The 24,252-nt window shown below is 41.2% G+C and overlaps 1 protein-coding gene across 13 annotated transcripts in view; it reads left to right on the forward strand.

Annotated features, from left to right (window-relative positions):
- The window catches only part of PDSS1 (decaprenyl diphosphate synthase subunit 1), a 44,071-nt gene that overhangs the window by 719 nt on the left and 19,100 nt on the right, over positions 1 to 24,252 (forward strand). For 6 of the 13 annotated variants that reach the window (XR_012157590.2, XR_012157591.2, XR_012157592.2 and 3 more), the window contains exons 2-4: positions 4,652 to 4,716; positions 5,584 to 5,707; positions 6,142 to 6,272. The exons of 1 other annotated variant lie outside the window; for it this stretch is intronic. Coding sequence is in view for 5 of the 12 variants with exons in the window: in XM_073334305.2 (XP_073190406.1) it covers positions 4,652 to 4,716; positions 5,584 to 5,707; positions 6,142 to 6,272 (320 nt within the window). In the remaining 7 variants the exon portion in view is untranslated. Of the gene's footprint in view, positions 1 to 202; positions 5,708 to 6,141; positions 6,273 to 7,893; positions 7,936 to 20,183; positions 20,281 to 22,814; positions 22,913 to 24,252 lie in introns of those variants that run through there. 6 more of the 13 variants (XM_073334306.2, XM_073334304.2, XM_073334308.2 and 3 more) reach the window with 6 other exon arrangements.

The raw sequence follows: 24,252 nt of genomic DNA on the forward strand, positions 1-24,252 counted from the left end.
GGGGGGGTGCGGGGGGCACTGGGTTAGGGGGCATGGGGGGGTGCGGGGGGCACTGGGTTAGGGGGCATGGGGGGTGCGGGGGGCACTGGGTTAGGGGGCGCGGGGGACACTGAACTAAAGGCTGTGGGGTGCGGTATGGTGTGCAAGGAGCACCAGGTATGGGGCTGATGGGGTGCAAGGGGTACTGGGCTAGTAGGCTGGGGGGCATGAGGTGCAAGGTAAGGAGGGAGGACCATGTGGAGTGCAGGGCACATGCATGGTATGTCTGTGGGATTCAGCAGGGGAAAGAAGTATTTTAATATGTTTTATATGGTACAGAGAACAGGGATGTTCAGATGGGGGGTTGGTATGTGAGGGCTGGTGTACCAGGGTGGTGAGCAGTTTGCAGTCAGTGAAAGACACATGTGAACATGAGCAGAAATATGCTGTTTGTGAAACACATTTATAGAACATGGTAATCTCAAGCCCTCACCTTTTCTGGGAGAATGCTGGCCAGTCAGTCATGTGACAGCTTCTATTGTACCCACAATGGGGGCTGTGGGAAGCGGCCTGGGCCGAGGGACGTACCAGCTGCCGTTTCCCGCAGCCCCCATTGGCCTGCAGCGGAGAACCGTGGTCAGTGGAGCTGCGATCAGCCGAACCTGCAGACGCGGCAGATAAACAAACTGGCCCGGCCTGCCAAGGGCTTCCCCAGAACAGGCGGCTTCCCCAGAACAAGTGGCTTCCCAAGTTTGGGAAACACTGACATGGGGTGTGTGTGTGTGTATACAAACACACACTCTAGGTATGTCTGCATTCTAGTCACTTTAGTGGTGCCTCACCAGCTACGGTGCTATTTATACCCGTGCTAGCTGGGCGTGCAGTGTCTTGTACTCTACATGCAGTCGTAAGTGTAGACATACCCTCAAGACACTGTTGATCCCTTTAACTAAATGTGTAAATTGAGGTAGACCAGAGTTCAAGGTAAGGAGGTGGAAATGCAGAAGAAAACTGTAAAAAGTAATGTTTTCTGGTGTTCAGAATAAGTGGAATGTATTTCTTACATCTACAATTAATATAAAACTAGACTGGTTGTTTTTAAAGCAGGGTGGACTTGATTTAAATCAAATTGATTTAAATCACTAGTCAGGAAGACTCGATTTAATTATGGATTTCTACATAGAAGTGTATTCTTGTTGTTACCAACCTGAAGATCCTGCATGTTCAGACATGTTCCTTTCATCATCTTCAACTCAGCTTCCTCCTGAGAAGGAACACTTCTCATAATGTTGTTTCATTCTGGCAACCAGGTCTTGCATTTCTTTGTTGCTCTGTTTGCATTTTGCATGCATGCTTTTCTTACCCACAGGTGGAGGAACTTCATTAAAATATTCCCAAACTGGGTCTCTTTTACAGCCTGATGCCATGATAGGTTTTCCCTTCTAGTGAGAGAATGGCATGGTAGATCTCAAATCAGTGAAGGCTACACTCAGAAAGACCTCAAGACTTCTGTAATATGCTACTCAAACAGTTCCGCTTTTGTTTCTACTGCCTGTCCATCCGTTGGCACATTTATCTCCAGACTTCTTCTCCTTCTCCAGATCTATTCCACCCCTAACAATCTTCTATTCATTGAACTTTTTGAAACTTTGCACTTTGAGAGAGAGGTAAGGGATTGACTCTGTGTACACAAATTTGCAGAGGGACAATTTTCAGAGGTCTGTTGTTTCTCATCTATCTATAGTATTTATTTAAAAACATTTTTTGCTGTTAACAAGCATGTTATCTCTGGAGACGCAAATCCACAGTTTGAGAACTGCAAAACTAAGCATCTCTGATGCTATCTTGTAAACTGAGCACTGAGTTCCATTGGGTAGATAGAAAGATTAACCTAAATAATCTATGCAGAAGCCCGTGGAACCCCATAACATTGGGTCCCTAATCCATGAACTATTGAAACTCGTTTACAAAACTTTTACATAAGAACATAAGAATGGCCATCCTGGGTCAGACCAAAGGTCCATCAAGCCCAGTATCCTGTCCTCCGACCGTGGTGAATGGCAGGTGTCCCAAAGGGAATGAACGGACAGGTTATCATCAAATGATCCATGTCCTGTCACCCAATCCCAGCTTCTGGCAAACAGAGGCTAGGGACACCATTCCTGCCCATCCTGACTAATAGTCATTGATGGACCTATCTTCCATGAATTTATCTAGCTCCCTTTTGAACCCTGTTATAGTATTGGCCTTCACAACACCCTCTGGCAAGGAGTTGCAGAGGTTGAGAGTGCTTTGTGTGAAAAAATACTTTCTTGTGTTTGTTTTAAACCTGCTATCTATTAATTTCATTTTGGTGGCCCCTTGTTCTTGTATTATGAGAAGGAGTAAATAACACTTCCTTATTTACTTTCTCTATACCACTTGTGATTTTATAGACCTATATCATATCCCCCCTTAGTCGCCTCTTTTCCAAGCTGAAAAGTCCCAGTCTTAGTAATCTCTCCTCATACAGAAGCCTTCTATACCCTTAATAATTTTTGTTGCCCTTTTCTTAAACATTACTTGAATATATTATCTCACACTATAGAATTAGAATTTATAAGCCCTACTCCATGTTGAGGTATCTTTGAGCTATAGTGTAGCTTAATTAAAACTATCTTTAGACAGGTGTTTTCCTCAAAAAGCATTTTATCAAAAAAAAATCCGATTTAAATAAAGTCTGATTTTATTTTTTTTTTTAATCATTGATTTTTATCCACCCTGTTTTAAAGTAGTTTAATAGATTAGACACATGCAAAGGTCCCGGTCTTGCAAACATACATACTAAACTTTAAGCCCGAGTAGTCCCACTGCAATCACAGCCTGAATTAAGCTTCTCTCAGCTTTCCTTTCCCTGCAAAGGGATGGGGGATTTTCATTTCCCCTGGTCCTTGATCCTCCTTACTATGCCCTGAAATAAGACTACTCGTGCTAAATTAAAGTCTTTATAGGGTGGGGACTTGTTTTGTTGTTGGGGAAGAAGACCCTGTAAAGGTTTTCCTATGGTTGCGTTAGGAGAACTAGGCTAATTAACCAGTGTTTTCATTACCACCTATAATTTGGGTTTGTTTAGCAAGAAAATACAGTTTACACATTTTTTGTAGTCAAAATGAAATAGGTTGGGTTTTTTTGTTTTTTGTTTTTTTTAATTATGGTTGTGTTTTAGGTCCATCTCTCAAGGTCATGGTGTTGGCTTGACCCGCACTGAGAAGTGCTGCCTGTATTGACTGATTAGTGTGTGTGTGACCTGAGGTTAAAAACTAAAAAAAAAAAAAATTGCCTCCAGTGCCTCAGGTTTCTCATATAAACCACCAAATAGTCATTGCCTCTCATGGGGTGTTTTGAGGAAAACACTTAAGTAATTAGCTACATGCACTGCTCCTGAAGTGCAATTTGGGGAGCTAGGGGAGCAAAACTTCCCTTTCCCCATCAGACATTTTGTGGCACTTACAAGGAAATGGGACACCAGTTGTCCACTGAAAGAGACTACAATCATGGATATGCCACAGTAGGCAGCTGCTGCAACTGTAATCTGCAAATGTCCAGTGAATTGTCTTTGTTCCTCCCGAAGCGAGATCTTACGAGGGGCAGGATTCACAGCGAGTCCTGTGGTATTGGTATTTTGACTTAGCGGGAACTGTGCTGTTTTGAATGTTCACTTCTTGACTAGGCCTGACTTCTTTATTTTTTAACTTTTCCAGGAAGGGTGGGTGGATGGTGAGGGTTTAGAGCCTGTACAGCAGTGGTTCTTAACCTGGGGTGCACACGCCCCCTGGGGGTGTGAGATGCCCTTTCTGGGAGGGCAGGACATGCCAGTTTTTTTCGAAGGTAAATCATCGAAAACACAAATTAAGCACAGGCACATAAGTACTTTGTTTAATCAATCCTATGCATTTATTAACATTATACATTTTTAACGATTAATATATAAACAAAAATATATGTAGGTTTAAAGAGCTGACCTACTTCAACGATTTTTGATAAGGGGTGCGAGAACATATTTTGGGAACCAAAGGGGTGCAGGCTGCGGTAAAGGTTAAGAACTACTGTGGTACAGTATTCTTTCTTGCTCCCTGTGCACAAGGAATTAAGGTAGGAGGCACACTGAATTAAAACCTCTTTAGGGGAAAGCAGAGGATGCACACCTTTTTTATTATTTTTATTATTATTATTAGTGTAACGGTTCCTGGAAATACCAACATGGGTCATGCCAGCCACTCTTGTCCTTGGGCAGCTCAACACAAATCTACCTGCAACATAATGAGCCATTGAAAGGAGGCTGTGCCTCCCCTGAATGTATAGACTGGGTCTTGCTAGTACAGCTTTCAGATATCAACTAGATAAAAGGTTCCTCCCTGGTTCTTTCTAGAAGGGGTGAGTAAGTTCAGCATTCCTATGTGCAGGAGTCAGCTTATCAAGTAAGTAGTTAACTGGCAATGTGTATGTACATACCACATCATGTGTAAGGAAACAATTGTAATACTGCCTTTGCACTGGGTTTTACAACTCTCTATCTACACAAGGAAATACTGCAACTAAATATTAATGAACAAGTATTTCTTAATGATCATATAGTTCCACTGAATGTAAAGATTTTGATTTTTAGAGTAAAAGTAGTCTTTTCTTTCTGCAGATGCATTATTTTCTGGGGAGAAGTTCAGTTTTGTCATTTCCAAAAATTCGTAGTATATTTTTGCGGTAAGTTGAAGATCCATATTGTTAGGTAACAATTCAAGTAGGTAAAGAAGTAATTATATTAGGTAGATTGCATAGGTGAAGTTGTGGATTTTAAACTCTAATGCCTTGGTTATTAAAACAGACTGTAAAATGAGATTATTCACCCTAGTCTGTACAAGACCAATTTAATATAGGTCATATTACATTTTCTGTTGATGTGGCATGAAGGTAGACTGAAATTCTCCCATCCTGAAAAACTTGCAGCAGTGAAAAAAGCTCAGGTAAGGTCCTGAGGTTGAAATAGAGGAAACCTAGTGTGTGGGTATAACCCTCAAATTCAGTGGATCTCTGGGATCCTCAAGGAAATTAGGCTCATTCCCTATCGATCCTGGCATATCCAGGAAGAGGCTCTGACTCTTTGTATTGCTCAGCCTCTCTGTCCTACTTGTAGGACTGAATTTGATGTAGACATGGTTGGCCAGAGTGACTAGCTGCATAGAGTGTAGAATATATTCAACTCCAAAATAGAAACCACTTTCTTTACTAAAAAAATAGGATGGTAAAGTCATTCTGTTGGCACCAAATTGCAAGTGTTGACTACACCTGCAAATTGGCTGTCAAGGAAAGGAAAACAGAAATGGCATTGCTAAAAAAAAAATCCCCTCTAGTTTACTGAACACATTTTCTCAAATGCTGCATTTTACACATCACTCTAAAATCTGTGTCACATGTAACATATCCTGACATGTAGCCGTGCTAAACTCCTCACAGTGCTGGCTGAAAGTATTTTTGGGGAGGCAAGAGCCTTCATGAATTGTTTATGTTGTGTAAAGTCAGAAAAAAGCCATTTTTAACAATCTTAATTGTTTTGGATCATACTGTTGCCAGGTTTCATCATACAACAACCTCACGAACATGCAGCTGTAGTAAAACAGTTACTGATGAAAAATACAAGGACCCTTTTAAACTTGGTCGGAAAGACTTAAAGAATCTGTATGAGGATATTAAAAAGGTAGGAGGTTTTGGTGAATGCTTTAGGAAAATGTAATGATTCTGACATTGAAAACGGTTAAATGCAACCATCTGGTTCCCTTTAAAATTTACCAAAGCTCTAAACATAGTAACTGACGGAAGATTTCTCTTGATAGTCTACGTGTATTGCTGTCATGAGATCCGCTCTTAATCTAAAATGAAGGTGAAGAAGAAATCATTACGTAACTGATAGAAGCAGAAAAATGACTCTCTATTTCCACTATCTAGTGTACTTCACTGTTCTTAATCATTTTTCCCCCAAGTTATCATGAGAAATAGTCTTAAAACCAATTCCAACATAAATTGGAGGGAGAAAAACCAAACTACTAGCTTAGAAGATTTGAATGCATGTTCCTGACCTGTAATCCAGGTTGATTATGTATCTTTGAAATTAATACATTGTTCTGTTTACAGGAATTTCTTGTATCTACAGCAGAACTTAGGGAAATGTGTGAATATTACTTTGATGGAAAAGGGAAAGCCTTTCGACCAATGATTGTGGTGCTAATGGCAAGGGCGTGCAATATTCACCATAATAACTCCGGGTGAGTCCTTGGTCTTGAAATATATTGGTATGGACAAATAGAAGCTCTAAGTAAGATTTTTCAGACCTATCATTTGTTAAAATTTCACAAAATTTGTCTAGTGACTTCATCAAAACAATAAGGTGACCCATGAAACTTCAATTTTATTTTGTATCATTAAGTACATTTTACACTCACAAAGCAATGATCTCTATTGTTGGAACTGAATAAATAGTTTTGGTGCACTTTTCCAGTAGAATTGTGAAATGTACTGTTGTAGCTATGGAAGGGAAAAAGAATCCCCAGTTCCAGTATTTGTGAAGATTTTGGTCATAGTCACATCTTGTAACATAAATAGATCGTTACTACACACATCACCCAGTGAACCAGTTTACACTTCACCCAAACTATTTACTATTCTATTTATAAGCATCTTTATAGCTACTAACTGCTGTCATAGATAAGAACTTGTTTATTGTGGGAGGGAAAATAGTATTTTATATTTAAACATGACAGGCCTGGAAGCAATTAGTACCTTTCATACAGTCTATGCAGCAAGATTAAACAAAACTAGGAGAAAAACTGTTTTCTCTAAAGATATCATTTGTGCAGGATTCTCACTCCCAGAAATCAGGATTAGCTCAAAACTGGCATAATTCCTTTAGGTTGTTTGGCCCTTGAGGTAGAATATGATGTAGGCCCTGTACAGGCTCTCTCACATTACCCGTACTGGTTGTAAATGCTGCCCTCCACCTATTTTCCAGACAGTTCCTCCTGTCTGTACTCAGCAAAGGACAGAAACTGTTGCTGATATAAGAGGGAGGGTTGAAGCATCATTTAGATATCATTTGTCAGTTCCAGCCCAGCCCTTAGTCAAGTCCAACTTAGTCAACTGATTATTCTAAATTTCTGAGGCCCTTGGTTCAAGCATTTTTGTGTACTTCAGTGGTGCATTCATGGTTTTTTATTTTCCCATCCCTTGACATCTAAATTTGTTAGGCAGTTTTATGGCTACTGAGCACATTACTTCTTGGTAAGCCACTTGCTTGTTTTTGTTTTGTGGTTCAGTGCCTATCTGGGTTGGTGACAGGGTGGATTTGATTTAAATGATGATTTAAATCACTAGTCAGGAAGACTCGATTTAATCATGGTTTTCTACATAAAAGTGCATTCTTGTTAGTTGTTATAACCTTAATACTTATTCTTCACAACACAGATAGATGTACGTTTCATTTTTAGAAGGTACACACTATACATTTTTAAACAGTGATTTATTTTGAAAACTTTTCAGATTAGTTTTACAGCTGTATCAGAAAATGAATGATTGTTTGGTTATTTCATTTACGAAAGGTAATGGAAGCAGATATTTATGAAGTTATTGGGAGGTGAACTATCTCCAATTCAACAGGTTAATCATTAATATTTGGAGGATTTTCTTGCCAGGCTGTATTAGGAGGAGAACATCACCAGACAGACATTTAAATTGTTTTATTTAACTAAAACAACAACGTTAAGTATTCTGGATTTTTTTCTTCAACAACAAACGTATAATATTTTAACAAAACAAGTGTATGTCCCTCGCTTCTCACATTTATCTCCAGACTTCTTCTCCTTCTCCAGATCTATTCCGCCCCCAACAATCTTCTATTCATTGAACTTTTTGAAACTTTGCACTTTGAGAGAGGTAAGGGATTGACTTTGTGTACACAAATTTGCAGAGGGACAATAGGGTTGAGGTCTGTTGTTTCTCATCTATCGAGCTATCGTATTTATTTAAAAACATTTTTTGCTGTTAACAAGCATGTTATTTCTGGACACACAAATCCACAGTCTGAGAACTGCAAAACTAAGCATCTCTGATGGTATCTTCTAGCCTGAGCACTGAGTCCCATTGGGTACATAGAAAGATTAACCTAAATTTATCTATACAGAAACCCCCGGAACCCCATAAGATTGGGTGCCTAATCCATGAACTATTGGAACTCATTTACAAAACTTTTCTTAAACATGACATGAATATATTGTCTCATGCTATAGAATTAGAATTTATAATCCCTATTCCATGGTGAGATATCTTTGAGCTATAATGTATCTTAATGAAAACTATCTTTAGATAGGTGTTTTCCTCAAAAAGCATTTTATCAAAAAAATCCAATTTAAATTAAAAAAAAAAAAATCTGATTTTATCCACCCTGGTTGGTGACTACCTCAGTGCTTGGCACATGTTTCTCTGGCTGGTCTGGCACTTCTCCCAGTGTATCACCCTCCTTTTTTTCCCTTGGAGATAAAGCTTCTAATTGCCCTTCACAAAGTAACTGGAAATGTGAAGGAACTGTAAAGTGTCAAAGCATTTGCTAGAAGAAGGCGCGCTGAACTTAATCCATGTTTATGCTGCTTGTCGCAATTTCTGTACGGCACATGGCTTGCATGGACAAGATAGTGGGAATGGAACTGCGCACACCTTTCCCACTATAATCCAATCACAGTGCAGGTGATTCAGCAATGCAACACTGACTCTGCGACCTCATAATCCAAGTACTGTGTGATAGGGGCGTGCCGACAGGGAGAGGATGCTGCTGGATGTCCTTAGAATCCTGCACACAGGTGGCCTGGGAGTGATGGTCATTGGTTGTAGACTGGTGTAGATGCCATGTTTGTATCCTTCCTAGGTGTCACAGCAGTCTTGTCTAGGGACAGTGCTGCTGTCCTCAAATTGGGAAAGGAATGGGGGAAAAAATCCCTAAAAAGCACGTACTGCACCCGAACTTATCAGAGTGCTGCACCTGACTGTTCATCCAGGTTTTCTGTGGACCCAAATAAAGTTTGTAACTTGGAATGTTCACAAACTTCTCAACAGAGGTGGTGGATCTGAGCATTGGAGCTCTATACTCAAAATATTGATGCAGTACAATATAGCTATTGCTTGTAGGGACTGTGCATGGGTCGTCAGGTGTAATGGAATCAGTCAGGTGCCAAGCCAGAGGTTAGAGCGGGAGGTAGAGTTAGGAGTCAAAGCCAGAGTCAGCATCAGGGATAGGGTGCAGGTGAAAGGATCTGGAGTAAGGGAGGTAACCAGGAACAGACAGGTGCCTGCGGTAAGGATAGCAGGAAGAGACAGGAAAGCACGGTTCAGGAATCGGGCAAGTAGGCAGGGTCTGTAGTAATAGCCAGCCAAGGATTCTCCTAGTGGCTTAAAAACCTTTCTGTGCCTCTTTCTGGCTTAAGTAGTGCATCCCAGCCAGTTGATGAGGCTGCACCTCTCTCCCAATCAGGAGCTTCATGGATGGTACCTTTTGAGAGCTATAGCTTTGCAAGCTCCCTTTTCCACTGGTTCCGATGAGCTACTGGGTGATGCCACAGTCTGAGCGCTGCCTGGGGAGCTGTGGGTCCAGGTGTGAAGCCCGCTATCCCTCACATGTCAGTACTCAGTGAAACAAGACTTACTGGTGTGTCACAGCTAGAAGAAGTTGTTACCCCCAAAATCAGACTTAAGGCACCCCCAAAATGGCCTGCCTATATCAGTAACTTAATCCTCAATTTGTCTGTTTTTGGTAGTTGAAAGGGGGTGTCCTACTATGGAGGAATCGCCAGGGTTTTATCAGGGGTTTCCCTCTGACCTTTGGAAAACTCCCAGAACAGATTAACTGTGTTGACCCCTGGGAGGACACAGAGACAGCCTTCTGCTCAAAGAATTGACACTCAGGCAGCAATCTTTGCAAACAAAAATAAACTTTTATATGACACACTGTCTTCATACAAGAAATCTAAAACATTAAATTATTTCAAAAGACATACATCAAAAAGGCAAAATAAGTTTCCTTGGCACATATACACATTAAAGTACCCAACACCACAATATTATACAATGGGAAATAGCTTTAAGTGGTTATATTCTGCATGCGATGGCCAGTCACATGCAGGATGCTGACAGGGAGTTCTTATTACAACTTAAAATAACAAACATATGTACACAAACATCTGGCTTTATTATCTCAGGCATACACATTCATACATTCTTATTCTTTATGTGAGTGTCGTCCTACTTCTCCACAGTCTTCTGTGCCTCTGCTCTGTTTGCCACTGCTCCAACTGCTTTGCCTTGGTGGTTCTTTCTTCAGTGATTTCAGCTCTTACCTTTCAGCTTTTGATGATTCTCCTAATGTTCACTTGCTCCAGTGCCTCCCACTCACACTGAATGAAGCCTTTCAGCTCCCTGCCTTATATATAGTTTTTAGCCTGTTCTAATTGGTTTTTAAATCATCATCATTAGCATACCCATCCACCAATCATCCTTATGCCTTCCCAGATTGGTCTGTTCTTATGAACCAATCACAGCTGCTAAACTCGTCTGTCAATAGGGTTGCCAATTTTCTGATTGCAGAAAACCAAACACCCTTGCTGTGCCTCTTCTCCAAGGCCCCACCCCCACTCACTCCATCCCTCCCCTTCCCTCCACTGCCCACTTTCCCCCACCCTTGCTTACTTGCTCATTTTCACCAGGCTGGGGCAGAGGGTTGGGGTGCGGGAGGGGATGAGAGTTGGGGGTGCAGGCTCTTAAGTGGGGCCAGGAATTTGGGGTTTGGAGTGTGGGAGGGGGCAGGGGGTTTGGGTGTGGGAGGGGAGATGGGGTGTGGGATGGGGTACAGGCTGTGGTGGAGGGGTGCAGGCCTGGGGTGGGGCCAGAAATTAGGGATTCAGTGTGTGGGAGGGGGCAGGGGGTTGGGGGGGTGAGGGCTCCATCTAGGGCTGCGGGCTCTAGGGTGGGGCTGGGGATGAAGGTGTGGGGTGCTCTGGGCTGGGGTTGAGGGGTTCAGAGTGCATGAGGAGGCTCAGGATGGGGCAAGAGGGTGGGGTGTGGGAGGGGATGCAGGATCTGGGAGAGAGTTTGGGTGCGGGAGGGGGCTTAGGGTTGGGCTGTTGGCTCCAGGTTGCGCTTACTTCAGGCTGCTCTCAAGAAGCATGCAGCATGTCCCTCTGGCTCCTAGGCAGAGTGCACCCAGGCAGCTCTGCGCGCTGCTCTCATCCACTGGTGCTGCTCCCGCAGCTCCCATTGGCTGCGGTTCCTGGCCAAATGGAGCTGGCACTTGAGGTGGGGGCAGCGCACAGAGCCCCCCTGGCTGCCCCTGCGTCTAGGAGCCAAAGGGACATAATAGCTGCTTCTGGGAGCTGCATGGAGCTGGCCACTGCGGCCGACTGGACTTTTAATGGCCCGGTCTGCTGTGCTGACATGAGCCACCAGGGTCCCTTTTCGACCATTCATTCTAATCAGAAACTGGACGCCTGACAACCCTATGTGTCAATCAAAGCTGGACCTTACTGAAAACTGATGCCATGCTCAACTGACCACGCCCTTCAGGTTTTTGGGGTGATTTTTATCTCCCCTCAGCCTGCCTGTTTGCTATTTGCGAAATCACTTCAAGACCATCATTTTAGTTTTTCTGGCTGTGATTCCCTGTGATCACCACCTTGTTATTCCTGGCTGTAACTGCTGAAAATTATCTTTATTAATTATTAAATCCTTATGAACCATTACACATTTATATACATCTTAACATTATGATTTACTATCGCCACTCCAATAGTATTAATTTATATTATATAGAAATTAGTTTTCATGAGAATCACATGTTATATTAAACAAATGATTAACTTCAGACCATTCACACCATCTTCTAATACATACACATTTGTTCCCTATATACACAACTACAGATCCATGAAATGGAAAAGGATCTAGTTCATAGTCACACTTTCCCTTTTCTGAATTTAAACATATTGTATGGTTGCACAGCATCGTGATTACAAATGTATCCAATACCACATTTTTCCATACAAACTTCAGGTTCCACAGTTGTCCATACAGAGATTTGCTTTATAACCCATAATTTTTGTTCCATTGGCTGCATTATGCTCTTGTTAAGATTTAGTCCCAATGCCACAATAGGGGATATCCATTCTGTTTGAGCATCAGACATTATTACTATGTGGATGGTAATTTGTTTTAATTGTACATCATATGTAAAATTTACAATTTTTCACCAAGGGTACAACTTTTGCTCAGAAACAGTGGCATGCTTCCACATTACACTTCTTATTTCTGAAGGCAGGATCCCACTCATTCTTTGATCATCTTGATCGATCACAGAGAGAGGGCTGATCACAACACATCATTTGTTTTGTTTTAGCCAGTCCTTCAGCCACCCTTTGGCCAGGATGTCAGTAGCACCCAAATCATTCCATCCCTTATAATGTCTTTTACCATATTATTAGTCCATGTTTGTGCTTGTGTATAAGCTAGTGCCATAGACACATTGCTCTGTAATACTTCCACTGTTTGTAATACTGCTAAGTGATCTGCTTCTTGTAGCTTTTCCCATCTAGGGAGTAAACTAGCTATTCTCTGGTGACTACTACTTATCTCATTTAGAGATGTTTTCAGGGGTTTAGATAGAGCTCCTAAGTGCTGTCCCACTGCATTTAATTTGTTAGCCAGCACTTCTGCGTCTATACTATTTAGTACTCCGACACCTGTTCCTGCTCCTCCTCAAGCCATGTCTAGCAGATCTCTTTTCACTTTCTTAGTAGGGATTCTTGGTAAAAAACAAAGTTTTACCATCTCTTCCATCCTATAAAGCAAGGGTGGGCAAACTACGGCCCATGGGCCACAACCAGCCTGCGAGTCATTTTAAGCTGGCCCGCAAGCTCTGGCCGGGGCACCGGGTCGGGGGTCACACCACGCGGCTCATCCCTGCTCCGGCCGGGGTGCTGGGTCGGGGGCCACACCGCATGGCTCTAAGAAGCCACGGCATGGCCCCGCTCTGAGGGTCGCAGGCTGCTCCACACCTAGGACCCAGAGCAGGGACATGCCACTGCTTGAGGAAGGCACCGCTTGGAGCTGGCACCCCGAGCCTCTCCCCACACTCCTGCCCCAGCCCTGATCCCCCTCCTGCTCTCCAAATCCCTTCCTCCTGCGCCCCAAACCTCTCATCCTCAGCCCCACCACAGAGCTCACACCCCCAGCTGGAACCTGCACCCCTTTCCCGCATCCCTGCCCCAGCCCTGATCCCCCTCCAAACCCCTTGGTCCCAGCCCAGAGCACCCTCCTACACCACAAACTCCTCATCCCCAGCCCCACTCCAGAGCCTGCACCCCCAACCAGAGCCCTCACCCCCACCCCAATTTTATGAAAATTCGGGGTCCTCCATACAATTTCTATTCCCCAATGTGGCCCTCAGGCCAAAAAGTTTGCCCACCCCTGCTGTAAAGAGCGATACTATGTATTTGACGCACCCTAGTTGTGTGGATGAGATATTCATATGAGGAAAGTCTACCACTGTTTTCTTTGAGTAGGTGGGATCTAGTGTTAATTGCCTTCTAACATCCATTTTTATTATGCAAGGACCAATTTTAACTTGCTCAGGTTTAGATACTCCTAATATGGTGAAACGTTACTCAATTTTTAAGGCCAACAATTCTTCATGCTCCACTTCCATGTTTCCTTGTTATATTTCTACTATCTTCACACCAATAGGAAAACAAAACTTGACTTATAATGACTTTTTACACCCATTGTTTCATTCTATCTATCTGTTTAAACCATGGTGTTTACAAGCTTAAGTGAGTCTTTGATATGACCACCTGCTGAGCCATGAAATGAATTGTTGTTCTCTTGTACCCTCCTTGTGGATTAATAATATTAAATAAGGCATTGTTCAAGTTGGTATTGTTATGGGCCTAACTTAATAGTATGGTTTCCCTTTCTTCTTTTAGCCACCTAGTTGCATACCATGCCATAAACACACATGGGGGATTCCCCCTCAAAATGTGGGTATATTTACTTAATCCTTGATGCAGACCCCTTTAAACCATAACATAGGTTTATCTTTTCCAGGGCCACTGTTTGTAATAGGCATGTTCTGCCCTGTTGACATTGTCAGTTACATGTGCCCATGTTTTCCCCTCTTTTGTCCATACCCATTGACGTTTTTGTCCACTTAAAACTGCAGAAATTTGGATGTTCTCTCCTTCATCCCACAGGTTGGGTGAGGTTCCCCATTAGGTATGGTCACCCCTTATATTTACCACCTTAATCTGGTGGACTATACGCCGTCCTTCCTTATTCATTCCTATGGATCATTTGCATACCATTGTGATGCTGTTCTTCCTTTCTTTTGCCTGAATATACTTCTTGGTGCTGCAGCTATAACAGGCGTGGTGTTCGGGCTGCTTGGGTCTACAAGAGGCTGCTAGAGTGTGAAAATAGTCCAAACCCATTTGCTAGGATACGCTGCCATTGTCCAGTTTTAACTGCTTTTCCCAATATTATGCCTGTTCTTTCTTTAACTATCCACTCACACCTTGTTACTCCTGGTGAGGGGAAATCATGGGGATTTATAATACCCCAACTATTGGAGGGGACGAATGAGATAAAACACTTATGTGAATTTTGCATCATTACATCACCTACAGGTCCCATTATGAACTTGACTACCGAGTTTTCTATATTTTTACTATCTGGTTTGGAAAGATAAAGAGACAACTAACATTACTGTTGGCAGCAGTTTGGTTGAGTTCTTTCCACAGGATTTTCGCTGTCCACTTTACAGCTTCCAAATTCACACCACCATAGCAGAATCCAGTAACTACTGATACCAAAAAGTAATCATCTTGCCTTTTTTCCCCTCCCCCCGAAAGACACCTTTTCTCCCTTGTGAGTATCATTTATAACAATTTTATTGAACAACATTTTAAATGTAACCTTAACTATTTACATTTCTTAAATCAACTAATTAATCCATTGCCCATAATATCCTATTTACAAAGTCTACTGAACATTGGACTGGCTTCAAAATGTCCATCCCTACTATTCCTAATCCATTAAACCCTATTTCCATTAGCCTGAATCGAACATTTTGCACCCTCCTATTTCCCACGTCTACTGTTAGTGAGATACTCAACGGAACGGCACTCTCGATCGCATATATTCCTCTAATCGCCTTCATTTCAAGTGTGACATATGGGATCAGTTCTATGGAACTTCCCAGAATATTTAATATTGAATATGTTGATCGTGTATCCAAATAGCATAACTGCTGAATTTTTCCTTCCTACACTAATTTTTTCCTAGACTAATGTTTATTAGTGGTCTCACCTGGTTATCCTCAGATAGTGTTGCTATTATATTGGGATGTTGCTCTGCTCTCAGATACGGGTATTCCACTTCAACCGTGGCTAAGGAATTGACGAACTCCTCTGTATCTTGTGTTGTAAGCTCTGGGAGGAACTCGTACCATGCTTTCTCCTGCTGTATCTTACTATGCTTTTACTTTCTCTCCCTATCAAATAAAAATTATTAAAATTACTAACAGTATAATAGCTTCAACTTATTTTATAGAATTTTTAATTGAGATGAATGGAACCACTTCAGTACTTTTTTCTTTGGAGAATATTTAGGTGATAAACTGTAGGACTGGCCTTGTTTACAATTCTTACTGGTCTCATCCATATTGGACTAAGCACATTATCCTTTTCTTTAACATGTCTGTACATGACCATGTCACCCACTCGCTATTCCTGTGGATGTAGGATTGGTCCGATCTTCTTATCCATTTAGTTGATGTTTGCCTTAAGTGCTATTGCTATCTGTTTGTGTTTTGGCAATAGATTTCAACAACTTGCATTCATTGATCCGTTAACACCCTAGGTTGATACTCATCTGGGGGTGTCCCAACTACCCACTGTTGTGCAAGACATGAGATTGCCTGAGCAGTTATGGCGTGGAATGAGGTTACCCCATGTGAAGCTACTGTTCATCTGATAGCTATTAATATTTAAAAAAACCTTTTGATCCCAATCCTTGCCCTCCTTCTGTTGTAACTGGCGATTCTAAGGTATTACCTTGGGGTATTTCACACAATACTTTATTTACTAAATCTACTATTATTTGGTGGTTTCTCAACATATCTATACCCATTATACCATTGTCATCTAGGATCATTAGGCCAAATTGTCCTATTCCCTATTTTGTTTCCAACCGAAAACAGATTGGGGGCTAAATGATGCTTGCTGCCTCATTAAATTCTTGCAATCTTTTTATTGCTACTGGGGATCCAAACAAGTTATTTTTCTTAGTGCTAATTAAAGAAAAAGTGGCATCTGTGTCTATTAGCATATTTTGTCCAAATGCTCCCTTATTAAATACCACATTTACTGTAGGTCTTCCCATATATCCTGTATTAAATGTGTCACTAAGTCAGCATGGTCTTTTGCTGACACCAGGGATATGGGGGTGCTCGGCCTCCCTATACTTGATCTTTGGAGTGTGTGGGAGCTGTAGGTATACTTATTTCATGGCTGGCTAATCTCCAAACCAATTCTTTGGTAGGTAGTCAATGGATCTGATCCCTAGGCTCATTCTGCAACATTTCTCTCCAAACCAATTTTTAGCCACATCAGGAACTTTCTTCCTTTCATGAGAGGCAACATTTTTACTTTTGCCCTCTTTCCTTGATTTTTCCCCTTTATTTTGTTTTCAGTGTTGGCTCCTTTTTCCTATGGACCATTATTGGAAAGGTTACCACTGATACCTCTTTAGGTTTTTTTTCCTTGGGGTGGGCATCCTTTCTGTATTTTACCTACAACTTGTCCTACACTAAAGCAGCATCTAAGTTATGAAACATTACTACTGTTTTCATTGTTAAACCAAATTGTGAAATTAATGTTCCTTCAGATTGTGTTACATTACACATGATGGTACCTCCCTGAATCAACTCAGGATTCTATCTCAGAAAAGTTTTTTGAACTTGTACTGGGCTAACCCTGTTCTTTTCCTCCAATTTTCTGAGCGCAACTTTCTTAATGCTCAACACAACACCACTTCCCTGAGCTGTGCTGCTTACTACCTGTATAGCTTGCAGCTCTTCCTGCAAGCAAGTCACTTCCAATATATGCAATATATGCAATATGCATGGTTAGCCAGACTCTGTTGGTTCTGTGGGTTCAGAACCACATTTACTTCTGCCTTTGTGACAGTTTTCCTTAAGCAGCAGTCTTGCGCCTTATTTTAAGCCATTGCTTATCACAAGTGATTTGCAGCTTTTTAATCTGCAGCTCATCCCTTAAACCTTTTTTTCTTGTAGTGTGGACTTCTCAAGCTGAGCCTTCTCCCTAAAACAAAATTCCAGTTGCTGTTGGGGCAATTGCTGAACATGGTCTGAGGAATCTTTTAACCTTTTGGATTCTAACTTAAACATACAAGGGTTACTTAATTTTTTTGCAACCATGGTTGAGACATCTGTTCCTGTTGTTTCACAGATATCAGACATTTTAGCCAACCAACTTGCTATTGTACTCCTAATTTAGGGTACCTGTGGACTTGCCCAATACCCTAATTTGTTCCATGGCACAAAGTCTCTGAGGGAGCTTCTTGGGGTTATCCCTTTCATAGTATAACTGGAGAAATCGTTACTCCAAAGACCCATCTTTTCCTCTTTATTGCACCATTTAGCGAACTTATTATCCCAGTTTTTCCCTTCTGGCCCCTTTATAGCCATTATCACTCTTTCTCTTAGTTGCAGCTCACTTTCTGGAGTACATTTTTGGCACTGACAGACCGCATGGCTAATCTTATTTTCTTCCTCTATCTTTGTGATCACAGCCTCCACTGCAGCTTGCCCATCTAACGGTTTTTGTTTCCACTGTGCCACTTACTGGCCTCTTTCTGGGTGGCAATAATCTGAGCATTCTGACTTAACACAATGGCTTTCAACACATCAATATCTAATACTTACTTGTATTTGTCTCTTTAGGACAGAACCCCTTTCTTGGGGCTGCTCACCCTCAGTGCTCAGAATACTAGCTTACAAAAACAAATTACTAAAATAAGTAAAAACAAAAAATTTCACTTCCTGGTGTCAATCGTCCTTCTATCCACTAGGGGGTACTATACCTCCCATAAGGCTTCAAATAGTGCTATGGGCCTACCCAGGGACACCAGATTGTTACCCCCAAAATCAGACTTAAAGTACCCCCACAATGGCCTGCCTAGATCATTAACTGAATCCTCAGTTTGTCTGGTTTTGGTAAGTGAAAGGAGGTGCCCTGCCCTAGAGGAATTGCCAGGGTTTTTCTCTGATCTTTGGAAAACTCCCAGGACAGACTAACTCTGACCCTTGGGAGGACATGGATACAGCCTTCTGCTCAAAGGACTGACAGGCAGCAATCTTTTGAAAACAAAAATAAACTTTGACACAATAAATCTAAAACATCATACATTCTTTCAAAAGGCATATATCAAAAAGGCAAAGTAAACTTCCTTGGTACAAACACATTAAAGAACCCAACATTGCAATATTATACAATGGGGAGATAGCTTACATTCCGTATACGATGGCCAGTCACAGGCAAGATGCTGTTGTTAAGTTCTTATGACAACTTTATATATATATAAATAACAAAGAAACAAACATACATACGCAAACATGATTCCCTGTGATCACCACCTTGTTATTCCTGGCTGCAACTGCTCAAAACTATTTTTATTATTAAACCCTTATAATTCTAATCAGTTACACATTATATTCATCTTAACATTATGATTTATTGTCACCACTCCACTTTTACTAATTTAAAAATAAGTTTAACTTCAATCTTTCCCTTGCTTCAGTTGGTGGTGGCAATACAATGTTCTTAATGCTCTATTCCTGACACAGACTAGAGCAACTGAAAAATCTCTTATCAAAGTGGGTGCTGATTTTTTTTTTTATTTTTTTTTAAAACTGAGTTGATAAATCTGAAGATGAACTCAGATGATCTGGTGTGGGCTTTGCCATCCGTTCTTCAATGTCCTGAAGAAACATGGAGGGATTGGGGGGGTGTTCTCCTTTAGACATGGACAGGCTCCTCTGTGGTGAGACAGGATGCCTACATTAAACTCTCTGTACCAGTTTTCGGGCATTTCCTTCCCCCATATCAGCAGGAGTATGATTCTCGGCATACTGGAGTGCTTTTTGTGCTGAGGCAGATGCCTGTTCTCTCATTGCAAAAGCTCTGGCATGGAGACTGGTGTCCCTGGCACCTTTTGCTTGTTGATTTTCATGCAGTCAGTGTCAGTGCTTCCTGAACCATTTCTGATATTTCAGGCGTCTGTCACCTACCCTATTCTAGCTGTTTGTGTCCCGACAGGCTGAGTAACTGCCTCCCTTGTGTCTATGTTTTGGAAATGAAATGTTGGGTAGCGAGAAAAATGAAATGCTTTGGAAGGGGAAAAGGAATGAAATACCAGGATTTCACTTTCTTCTCTTCTTCCTTGCTGCATCCCCCTTTCTCTCTAGGTAAATCTAGATGACTTTACACAATGTATATATGTACGTTTATGCAAGTCTGCAGTGTACTGTTTTTCATGTTGATACATGTTTCCAGGCTAGGGGAGATCAAACCAAAAATTAAAGTTTGTTCTATTTTGTGATATTGGCTTATGAGTTGCAAGTTTTGCCTGGATCTTTTCTCCAGTGTTGAAGTCTTTCTAGCAGGCCATATACCTAATCTGATGCTGAACTTGGGAGAGGTTTCTGAGTCACTGTATACTATATGATAAGTATACACAAACATGTATTTCCTGTTCACATAGTCATTAGCTTTGTTGTTGCGGCTCTTTACAGCTGTGCTTTCATTTCCTTTTGGCAAGTTATTTCTTTTTACTATCCAAGAGTGAGAATCCTGCACAGATAGTACCTATAGAGAAGGGAACATTATTAATCTATAATTTTGCTTCTCTGAAAATGTTGTCATGGGTGAGTCTCATACACCCATCCACTTCCCTTTCGTGTTTGGAGTTTATCTATTTGAGATGTTTTTCTCATGGTTCTTATCTTTCCTTTTGAAGCATTTTTTGTCTTATCTTAATGATCATTTTTACTTTACTTTTCTTTCTAGGAGCTTCACCCCTCTGTGCAATCAAAGAAATTGACTGGAACAGTTGGAGGGCAGCATTATATCTGGCAGGGGGAGAGAGCCCACAAATATTAATAGGGTACCTTGATTATACTTCACCATGCTACTGCTGCCCTCTCAAAGATCAAAAACTCTTGAGAGCTAAGAGTTCAGCTAGTCTCGTGCAAAGAAACAAAGATATAGGATTGTGACTCCTGTCAGATGATCTCTTCAGAAAAGCAGAATTTTTACAGAAAAGTAACTTCCCACTTTCAGGTGGATTTTTTTCATCTCTTTTTGCCACTTTCTCAGTGGTCCCTTTTACTGGTTTTTGTTCTTCATCTTTCCCTTCCCTGGCACTGTTCTTCAGACAGTTTGCTCTGCTTTTCATCAGCTGAGCCCTCCTCTCTGCCTCCAGGGGTTGTGTTACTGACACTGCATTTCATTTTCTTCTTCTCCAACTGCCAGTCCTAACTCTTGTACAACCTTCTGCATCCAACATATTTTCCACTGTTAAAATCTTGTTTGCTGTGTAAATAGCAGTAGAAAGGAAAATGATCACGCTGTATCCATTAAAATAGCAGAACATCAGTTTACACAATCTTAGGCCCTAATTCTGGTATGTGTTCTGCATGGATGGACCCCAGTGCCCAGGCAGAATCCTACTGGAGCTCCATGCAGAAGCAGGGATCCACCCACACAGAACAGCTTGCATGATTGATGGCATGGTCATATTTCTTACAATTAAAAAAACAGGCCCCCAAACTATTCTCAGTAAATTAGCCTCTTTTTTTTCCTTCAGCAAGTTCACATTATCCAAGCCACTGCAAGGAAAATTACACACTCAGTTAATATTTTGGATCCCTTGTGTCCTCATTACAGGATCAGTGGATGAAGTATGCAAATTGTTCAGCGATGGTATGATTTTTCCTGTCTTTTAAAGATCGTAGTGCCGTAAATACAAACCTTAGTGTTTAGGTCCCTTGTGCAATAGCTTTTTGTCTGTTGTTTTAACTGTTGAAATTTATCTCTATGTGTGAGAGCTGGAGTCCTGGTAAGGGGTTTAAATTGGGATTGTGTGAATCCTGTGTTTTCACACATCCTCCTGGAGTTATGCACAATAGGAGAATCTCACAGAATTATCACTAAAGAGAATTATCACTTTGTCTGATTGGACCTCTGCTTCTGCACTCTACTGGTTTCCCAGACACACCAGCTATAGCTTGTAACTAGAAATATGCATGTCCTCTGCTGTAGCCATGCTTCAGAGCGCGACTGAAATAAAAGAGGAGGAGATACAGAAATATCAAAGGGGGAAAAAATGGGGTGAGCACAAGAGACTTAGAAACAAAGTAGGGAGATAGACCCCCTCAAAGGGCAAGAGAAACAAAGCTGATGCCTCTGTCACTGTCCAATCTATATGGGTTCTTACACTCCATTCATTGTTATAGTATAAGACCACTTGACAGCATCTTCACTTCCTCACAGTCATCATGTACATTGCTTATTGTTCAGCTGTTTGCATCAGGTAGCTGCCTTGACAGCTCCCTAATCCATGCCTTCCCAACTCCCTCCTGCACCCTTGCAACTTCTGGTTTACACTCCTGAAAGTACACACTTCCTCCCCAGCAACAGATTCCCAGCAGGGAGTGAAAGCTTATCCTGAGAGGTGTGGTCAGCGCATAAGGACTGGGTGTCAGCCCACCCATTGCTGTTTTCCCCATCCTTAAAATCAGAATAGCAGTACTTACCTACCTGGCAGAGTGTTACAAAGCTCTGTGAAGTTGTAAATAATGAGTTCCATACAGAAACATTGCCTTACCCACATCATTCTGCCTCTTGCAGCAGGCCTCTGTCTACTGCACACCATACTAGTAGAAAAGGTCAAGGGTACTGCAGTCCCCACACCAGTTCGCTATACAAACCTGTCTTATTGTCTGTCCAGTATGTGCACAAAACAAAGCAGAGGGCCTGCTAAAAAAAAAAAATGTGTTCGTGTAATTATAAGCTATCATAATGCACATACACAAAAAGGCAGTTAAGGTTGCACATATTTACTAAATAATATATAAAATGGTGGTGTGGTTCTACTCTGAGAACTTCGTAAAAATGGCACCGTCATCCTCAGTCAGTCTGTGTGTATCCAGCATTATCTGCTGACCTGAATCACTAAAAAATTTTTTCCTTCTGTTAGCATGGCAGAGTGGAAAGCTGCTAAGAGAGAATGACCAAGTTCCTATTATTTCTTGAGCATCATCAACAAAATTTACTATGCTCCTATCAGGGTTTCCAGTAGCATCACAGAGGGAATAACTTGGCCTGCAGAACCTTTATTACTGTTACTGATGTGTGAGATTGAAAGCACCTTGCTTGATGCCCAGATTGAGTTTTCAGAAATACTAATTTTTTTTAAGTTCCTTGTAAAATTGGCACATTTTATACGGAAATCAGAGACATCGTAAATATAAACCCTAGAATGCCATTTTTAAAGTCACTTTTCAGAGAAGAACTGTACTTTTAAAACAGAACTTTCAAAACTTGCTTTTGAAATGTCTGTCACTATTGTGCTATCTTCATACCGTTGAATCGTTCTGGTTTGTCAATGAGCGCTGCCATTTTGCTGCTACTTTCCAGCAGGAAGTCCAGTCTGCTGACATAGTTTATGACACAGGGAATTCCAATGAGCAGTTGAATGCATGAAAGAGGCTGGAAACTTTTACAGTTGTTTTAAGGTAAGTTGTATGATTTACTAAAAATAATTTTATGGAAAAATATTTATACTAAAGTGTTGAACTAACAAAGTTTCTAATGCATATTAGAGCTATCTTAAAACAACCATGAAAGTGTCCAGCTTTTATTCTTATACTGAACAATGATTCCTTTTTTTCACAAACTACAGACCATATCCTGCCATTGTTTTGCATGCAAAATTCCCCACTAAAAGCTATGAGGTGCTCTGCATAAAAATAGGGTAATATCTTGGCACCTATGTCAGCAGACTGGCAAGATGTCACCTTCCAGTTTCATTGCTGATTATTAAATTTAAATGTATTTAAACCATGTGCAACGAGACTTAAATTCCTTTTATAATGAGTTGAAGTGATTACAAGATCTTTTATGTTTTCTCTTTAATTTATTCTGGTTCTGCTGGAAATTTGTATGATTGGCTCGTTTTTAAGGTTTCAGACTTTTGCCGGAAAAGCAGGTTAGCGCTTCTGAGGAAGGGAATGATTTGAAAATGTTGCTTTTCCTGCTCCCTCATTGTGACCTCTATACCCCAGCTAACCCCATATATGTTCTCTTATTACTTCCCCTCACCTCTTTAAAAAATAAATAAGCAGCTGTGAACCATGGAGTTAAATCGCTGGTGTGACATCATCCAAAAGACTTAATTGGCCAATCAATGTGTGGCTTTGGCTGATAAGTTTTCATGGTCATATTCTGATATAATGAATGATGCAATACAATCCCAATTATCTCAGTCTCTGAAGACACCCACAATCTTAAAGGAATCAAGAAAGTCAGTTCAGCAGTCCTTGGAGGCTGTGTTCTGTGTCTTTTTCAAATCTAGAATACAGATTTGTAAGCTTGCTTGTCATGTCTCCAGATGTTAGTGAGTTGTCAACCAGCTTTGGAGAGTCTGCAATTCAGACCTCCCATGTGTGGAGCACAGTGAAGATAAGGCAGACTTTAAAGGGTCTGCAGTCCAGCTGTTGAGGCATCCCTTTAAAACTGTCTTCTGCAAAGTTGATTGGTATCCTTGTTGCTATGTTCCAGAGTGTGTTCTCTTTGGATCCAGATGTCCTTGGGCATCATGTAGTCTGGTGCCTCATTACTGCACTCTAGACCAGGGGTTCTCAGGACAAATTTTTTGGTGGCTGCTCTCATGCTTTTTCCTAAAATACGTAATTAGCTTTAGGAAAAACAAATAAATATGCATATATACATGTCCAAATCATTGTAATTTATTTATTGCTAACTAGTGAGTCTGTTGTGAAAAGTGATATTAACAAACATTCAAGTATCACTTTTCACAGCAGACTTACTCAGCTCTGGCAAGCCTGGGGACAAA

Source organism: Lepidochelys kempii, chromosome 2, assembly GCF_965140285.1.
Source record: "Lepidochelys kempii isolate rLepKem1 chromosome 2, rLepKem1.hap1, whole genome shotgun sequence".
NCBI lineage: Eukaryota > Metazoa > Chordata > Testudines > Cheloniidae > Lepidochelys > Lepidochelys kempii.